Raw genomic sequence first — 7,521 nt, forward strand, 5'->3', positions numbered from 1 at the left:
GGAATACATCTCTGCTGAATCCACAACACCTCTTGGTGGCCAAGCACAGATGACTTTCCAGTGCAGGCCAGCCCAAGCATCTCTGGAGGAGGATGGCAGAGACAGCCTGCATTGGTAAGGGTGCATGTCACCAGGTGTGGAGGGGTGTGCATCTCCACCTGGTGTGAACATGGCACGTTTCTCCATGTCAGGCGGGATCCTGGCACAGACCGGGCAGAGGAATATCTCATGGCAATGCTGCAGGTGCCAATGGGGCACACACTCAGTCCAGAGGAGGCAAAGCTGCTCATGAACCAGACAGTACAGCAGGTCCAGGATACTCTGAGCATACCAGATGATGTTGCTCGGCACCTCCTCATGCACTGCAGGTGGAATGTGGATTTCCTGATCCAGTGCTATGTGGAGAACCGTGAGGGCCTGCTCATCTCCTCAGGGCTGCAAGTGCAGGATGTCCAGCCACCCCCAAGCCCTGGAACCCACTGCCCAGTCTGTGTGAACCAGCTGTGTCCCACTGAGAAGCCACCAACCCTTTGCTGCATGCACTACTGTTGCAAGGTGAAGGTCCTGGGGCCTTTGGTTCCTGCTAATTGACAGGCAATTGCTGCTGTCTACTTGGAGCAGCTGTTCTTTGTCTGAAGGTGTTATCGGGATTTTTCAGAGCTTATACATTCTCTTTCCTCAGCTCACTTGTTTGTTGTGATCCTTCACTGCCCGGCTTGTCTATTCCCACTTTTGTGCTTTGGGGTACTTACCTGTGATCTGTGGGGTGCTGGGTGGGGATGGCTTCCAGGGTCACACAGCCCTGCTTAGGTCTGATCTCTGCTCTTGTGCCCTGGCAGCCCTGTTGGAGGGAATATCTCACAACTCGCATTGAGCAGAACATGGTTGTCAACTGCACCTGCCCCATATCCGAGTGCCGAGCTCAGCCCACCACAGCCTTCATCTACTCCATCGTGTCCTCCGAGGAGATCATAGCCAAGGTGAAGCAGGAGGGGGGGCTGCTGGGTGTCCAAGCTCTCCTACATTTTGGTCAGCACTATCAGATAATTTTGTTACTGCTTTTCCCCTTCCTGTTACCAAGACTGGCAGCTTGATAATGGTGGCCAGCCAGATTTTGTCTGTTTTCTCTGATTATGGTCAATACCAGCTGTTCAGGAAAGCATAACATCAACAAAAGAGCACAGTGGCATTTCCTCTAAATGTATCTCTAGCAAGCAACATTTCAGGGACATCATTAGTTCAGGACTAGATGAGAGCCATGGCAGCAGCTCATGACAAGTATCCTCTACTGGTGTGCTGGAAGCAATTTAATAATAATAATAATAATAATAATAATAATAATAATAATAATAATAGCAGCCAAATGAAAACATGAGCAATTTCATTTTACTGCTGCATCAGTGACCCCTATGTCCTTTCTCTTCCATCGGTCTCTGGCTTTGAGCAGTTCAGGTTTTTGTGAAGATGGCAGGGATTATCCCATCAGACTTAATTTTCACTCTGTGTGAGTCTACAGAGGTATCTAAGCCAAGCTTTCTGAGCTCTGCTTACCTTACTGCTTGGTCATCAGGCTAGATGCTAGTAGTAGATGCTTGTTCTAAAGCACATCCTACTTTTTTTGTTCTTTCAATTTTTAGGGCTGAATGTCCTCTCCACCTAATGGCAGAGCTGTAGCTGTCACATGACAGACTCTTTTTGTTAACTGCTGGGCAGAACAGTCTCTTTTCCACTGCTCTGTTGTTTGACAGTTGTATCTTTTGGGTTGTTTTTTATAGAAAGTGTTTGGAGAATTAATGCATATATCTGGACATTTAGTCCTCACTGCCTTTGCAAATCCCATATTCACACCTGTCTGAAAGCAGGATTTAGTAGCCTGTTGCTGTGACTGTTTTATAAAAAGAAATAATTATTGCAGGTTGACATAAATAGCAGCTAATTTTAACAAGTTGGTCTGATGCTGTCACTGAAATGTTATGTTTTCCTTTTGATCAGTAAGTGGTGTGGCTGGAGTGTTAATGTCTGATGCAGAGTCACACATACAGTCATAGAATATTTTGGGTTGCAGTAATCTGGGGAGGTCTCTGGTCCAATCCTGAGCTCAAAATAACTAGATTATTTTATGAAGATCCAATGCTGGAATTATATTTAAACATTAGAAAACTATTTGTTGGGGTTAGTTTTTTTTTCCAATAGTAAGGGTAGTGAGACATGGTACCAGTTTGGGCAGAGAGGTTTGTAGTCTCTGTGCTTTGGTATATTCAAAATCCAACTGGACACAGTCCCGAGCAATCCTGCTTTAAGCTGGAGAGGATGAACCAGGTTTTAATTTCCAGAAATGCCTTCTAACCTCAACAATTTTATGAAATGCAACAGCTTCCAGATATGACGTGGTGGGGATAGGAAAATGAACACAAAAGGAATGGAAGGGTAAACTGACTGAGTGCTGTTTTGTTGTGAGCTGCTGTTTGGTGAGATGCATAGCCCAAGGCACCAGACACTGCTTTTAAGGCTTAACCATGCAGCTTCTCAGGCTTAAATCTCTTTCCTGGCCTCTCATTACAGTATGAACAAGCCCTCCTCAGACGCTATGTTGAGTGTTGCTCCAACCTGACATGGTGCACCAACCCTCAGGGCTGTGATCAGATCCTCCTTAAGGATGGGCTTGGTTATGGAGCAGCCTGTTCCAAGTGCTCCTGGATATCCTGCTTCAACTGCAACTTCCCAGAGGTGAGACTGAGCTGGCTCACAGGCTGTACTGTCCTAGGTTTGGCACACACCCTTGTGCTTTTGTGTGGTTGACTGATTGTCTATCTCTCAGGCCCATTATCCTGCCAGCTGCAGCCACATGTCTCGGTGGGTGGATGATGATGGATACTATGAGGGAATGACAAGTGAAGCCCAAAGCAAACACCTGGCTAAGCTCATTTCAAAGCACTGCCCAAACTGCCAGGCTCAGATAGAGAAAAATGAAGGGTGCCTGCAGTGAGTATAAAATTTTTGTGTTTGTGGCACAGTCCCTGGCTGTGGTGTAGGGGAGCCCTGTCAGGAACTGTCTGCAAGTGGCAGTCAGGACTGAGCAATTCCCATTGTCCCTCTGCAGTATGACATGTGCAAAGTGTAATCATGGCTTCTGCTGGCGCTGCCTCAAGCCCTGGAGGCCGAATCACAAGGATTATTACAACTGCTCTGCTATGGTGAGTGGTTTGCTGGATCTCCTTGGTTCATGCTTGTGTTCAGAGACTCCTGTAGCCTCTCAGAGATGGTAAGCATCTCCACTTGGGCCCTTTGGACTTTGTGAATTTGCCAGTAATACTGGCATTTCCAGGTAGCCCTGGTACTCGAGGGAAATTGCTCCAAGTTCCTGTACCTTTCCTTTCAGGTGAGTAAAGCAGCATGGCAGGAGAAGCGTTTCCAGGATTACAATGAGAGATGCACCTTTCATCACCATGCAAGGGTAAGGCCTCCTCCTTCCTTTGCAGATGCTGACTGCTGCTCAGCCCTGGTGAGCAGGGCACTTTCTGTTGTGTCAGTGTCTTCTCTGCTTAGAAGCAGGCTTCACATCCAGGCTGGGATCACTGGATGATCATTTTGCCCTGGCTCTGACATTAAGGAGCAGTCCTTAGCTGCTTTCTTCTATCCAGCCTGTTGTGGAAACTGAGCCCCTGACTTGTGGTGTTGAGGGGCTCAGAGTGGTGCAGGAGTTGGAAGCAGTGGTGACTGAAGGCTGAGCTCTGCTCAGAGCTGAGGTGCTGTAAAAGGTTGAAGTGATGGCACAGTAGAAATGTCATAGTTGGATGCATTAAATGCTCTTTTGCTGCCTGCATCTTCTGGGATGGCACTTCAGAATGCTTAGCAATTATTTGTGTGGAAGGTGCTGTTTTTTCAGTCTTGTGGAGCTTGACAATGACATTGACTCTTTTCCTCCCCTCCTTTGGTTTTTGCAGGAATTTGCTGTAAGTCTGAGGAACAGCATTTCTTCCATCAGAGAAATGCCAAAAATTAGGAACTTGACCTTTGTCCTTGATGCCTGCAAAGTGCTAGAACAGGCACGGAAGGTAAGGCTGGCTAATACAGTCTTGCTGTGGTTTAGACTTAATTCTGCTGGTGTGAAGAGATACCAGCCTTGTTCTTCTCCAAAAAAGAGGACACAAAGAAAGCTTGAGGGGAGGAGTAGCATCAGGACAGGGGAAGAGCTCATGTCTGCCCTTCCCTGCTTTGAGTGTGAGTTGAACTCTGTTTGCAGTGTTCCTGACAGTAAGGTCATAGGATTTGGAGCTCAGTCATTAATTCATAACTGGAGTTTGCCACTTGTTGAAATGCCTGTGTTGTGGGTTCTTGGTGCTGTACAGCACCATGCCTGCTTCCCTTTGGGCTCCATTCTCTTTGTTCACTGCCACTTTTGTTCAGCCTGGCCTGCCCAGCATTGCCTAGTCCTGTGTGCCGATGGGTTTGGCTTTTGGCTGCTGGTCGGTCACACTTGTTATGCATTTACAGTCTGTGTTCTCGTGATGGTTTGCAGGTGGGAAAAATCAGTTATTTTAGACTTCAATGTGAAATAATTGCACATTCATTTCCAATCCTGCCAGTAGCTGGAGTTAGCCTGGCACTGCTGTCCCTTGTCATAATGGGTCACTGATAATAATGAGGTCTGGAGAGGTTTGATGCTGCTCCCTTCTTGCCCACTCTGAACTGAAGGAGGGTGCTTAACAAGATGATCTGTACTTTACCAGGTGCTGGCCTACTCCTGTGTGTACAGCTACTATAACCAGGACACTGAGAGCATGGATATTGTGGAACAGCAGACTGAGAGCCTGGAGCTGCTCACTAATGCTCTGCAGATCCTTCTGGGTAAGTCCTGCAGCCTCCTTGAGGTTGTGACTGGCATTTCTAGCTCTAGCCAAAGAGCAGCAGCTCAGTAGTGGGGTGATAGCAAATATATCAACACCCAGCTGGCCTCACTTCTCCCAGACCAGTCCTTGCCTGCTTGATGTCATTTCTGAGGAAGTCCACTTGAGTTTGGCTGCCAGTGGAGATTGATGCAGAAATGAGCAACGTGTTCTGTTCTGAAAGAGGGATGCATTTGCACAGGGCATCTAAGCAGCTATGGCTGGCTTCATAATCAGAGCCAAGGACTTGGTCTCTCCTCAGGAGTGTGGGATGCAGCATGACTTTGTTGGCCTTGAATTGCAGAGGAAACCCTGCTGCAGTACCAGGACCTGGCCACTTCTCTTCAGCTCCTGAAAGCAGAGCACTTCCACACGGGTTTGGAGTTGGTGCGGCAGATCAAGGAGCGGCTCTTTGCAATCCTCTGGCACTCCACACAGGTGAAGGCCACGTGGCTGCTCGTGCCTTGGCTTGCTCTTGTGGGCAAACTAAAGGGCTTGATCAGCTGAGGGGATAGACTTAGGATTGTGTGTTTGCAGGGTAGGGGTTTGCAGCACAAATTACATACTGTTTCTGTCTCTTTTGGCTGTTCTTTCCTGCTAACAGGATTTCCATGTTGGGCTCCAGACTTCAGGAGATGCTGTTCAGAGAAAGTCGAAACTTGCAAATGTGCCTGCTTCAGCCATTGCATGTACAGGGTGAGTTTTCTTAGTGGGGTAACAGGGGAAGGTGAGTGAGTGCAGACAAAAAGCAGGTGAGCAGAGTTTTCTCCTGTGCACACTGACATACAAAAGAGTGAATGACAAACACTGATTACTTGCAATTTAAGTGATGTATTCCATCACTGGCAGAATCAGTTATGGCAGTTGCTCTCCCTGGACTCTCCCGAGTTTCTTTGGCTGGGGATGCTGAGACAATGACAGGAGGGTGTTGTGGGGCTGGGTCACAGCTGATGCTCACAGCAGAGGCTCTGCTTTTACGCTCTCCTCCTCAACAGGCAAAAACGAATCCTCCTGTGTGACTCCCCCAACACAGATGAAGGTGGCAAGGAGGTTGAAGATGACGAGTATGATCCACAGTGGCAGGAAGACTATGATGATGATGATGATGACCTTGATGAAGACAACTTTATGATTGATAATGATTCAGATTGTGATTCTTACTTTGATGATAATGATAGCTATCGTAGCTAACACTGGAAGGGTTCTGTCACCTAGCCTTGCCACCTTGGACCTCTGCCTCTACTTTTTCTCAACCAGTTTGTGTTACTGTTTTTCCTCAAAGGCAGGGAGGAGCTCTCAGATGGAACAAAATATTTCCTCTGGGAGGTTTCTTGCTCAGTGACTCTTGAATGTGCAGGAACATGCTCTGGGCAGCTGGTCTGTGTTACTGTGGCCATCTCTCTCAGAAAGACATCTCCTTGCCTTTTTCTCTTGTCTCCAGTTCTGCCTGTAGGTATTTAATTGAGTTAGAAAGCCCACCTGCAAAGTAAGGACCATTTGCCACCTGCTAAAGGGCTGCTCCTTGTCCTTGGTGTGCTGTCCCCAAGGGCTGGGCACTGGAGAGGGTGGCACATGTCCCAGCACAGCACTGTCTAGCAATGCTGTCTAGAAATGCTGTAAAAAGATGCATTTACACTCAAAGCTTCCCAGCTGGAGCTGGTGGATTCTCTCCAGCCACAGACAGATGTGGTTCAGTTCCTCTGGTTGAGAGGAGCTGCATTTTTGCCCTTTGTTGGAGTTTTCTTCTCTGTTATGAAGCAGGAAGGGCCACTATGAGTGACACAAGTTTGCAGGATTGTTTAAGTTTATAAATATATGCACACACGTATATTTTATATACATATATATATATATATATGCAGAGGTTGTTCAGATAATAATGTATCTTTGCAAAAAAAAAAAGAAAACCCTGAGGAACAAGGGTTGAAAAAAAGTTCTGTTTAAAAAAATAAACAGTTTTCTTCTAGCACAAGCCTTCTTGTTGTCTGTGAGGAACAGGGGAGTGGAGGGAGAGCAGGATAGCAGGATACCCTCAAGTGAGGATGTGACCTGAGTGTGCTCATCCCAGAAGTTATTTGTGAAATTAGCTAGAAATCACAAATGAGTTGGGTTTAGAATCCTCAGCCAGACCACCCAGTCTGCCCTGCAAAGTGGCTTTTCCTTCCTGGGCAGTTCAGGGAGCAGTGAGAGGGTGTGGGGAACAGGGCAGGGGCCCAGGCCATACAGAGTAGTGGGGCTGGTGTTTGTGGGACCAGGTGCAAGACAGGATGCCTGCATGCTGATGGAGGTGGTGATGTCTGGTGCCCAGCAAAAGGCAGATGTGGGACTGCTATCAGGGCTTGAGGGGTGATTTGGGTGATTTTGGAGATACAGGAGTCTTAGGCCTTGGATATCATCTGGAAGGGATGTGGGGTTCTTATGGGATGTTGGACAGGGAGCAACTGCCAGACAGACCATGAGGGAAGACTGATTTTTCCACTTCCCTGCAGCTGGTAGCTCCTAGTCCTGCAGAGTCTGTTATGGTGGAAATCCCAACAACCTGAATTTCCCAGGTTGTTGGGGATGGAGCAGAGCATCCTACATGCCTAAGCTGCTTATGTGGAGACTCATGCCTGCAGTTCCTCCTTCCCTGTCT

At 47.5% G+C, this 7,521-nt stretch overlaps 1 protein-coding gene across 1 annotated transcript; it reads left to right on the forward strand.

The window, feature by feature from the left end:
* The first annotated feature begins 6 nt into the window (after positions 1-6).
* Positions 7-6,852, forward strand: LOC102039997 (cullin-9-like). Its single transcript, XM_031061944.1, has 12 exons — positions 7-114; positions 192-555; positions 840-980; positions 2,563-2,727; positions 2,819-2,982; positions 3,101-3,194; positions 3,380-3,454; positions 3,945-4,055; positions 4,731-4,848; positions 5,191-5,324; positions 5,491-5,582; positions 5,882-6,852. The coding sequence occupies exons 1-12, from the start codon at positions 50-52 to the stop codon at positions 6,075-6,077; spliced, it is 1,719 nt and encodes a 572-aa protein (XP_030917804.1). The 5' UTR covers positions 7-49; the 3' UTR covers positions 6,078-6,852.
* The last annotated feature ends 669 nt before the right edge of the window (positions 6,853-7,521 follow it).

This window comes from Geospiza fortis, unplaced genomic scaffold, assembly GCF_000277835.1.
Source record: "Geospiza fortis unplaced genomic scaffold, GeoFor_1.0 scaffold88, whole genome shotgun sequence".
NCBI lineage: Eukaryota > Metazoa > Chordata > Aves > Passeriformes > Thraupidae > Geospiza > Geospiza fortis.

Excerpts from the sequence above, each read along its gene's own strand:
- LOC102039997 (XM_031061944.1), top strand. The coding sequence starts at position 50 with ATGACTTTCCAGTGCAGGCCAGCCCAAGCATCTCTGGAGGAGGATGGC. Across the intron at positions 3,455-3,944 it reads CCTTTCATCACCATGCAAGG|GAATTTGCTGTAAGTCTGAG; the intron begins GTAAGGCCTCCT and ends TGGTTTTTGCAG. Across the intron at positions 4,056-4,730 it reads TGCTAGAACAGGCACGGAAG|GTGCTGGCCTACTCCTGTGT; the intron begins GTAAGGCTGGCT and ends GTACTTTACCAG.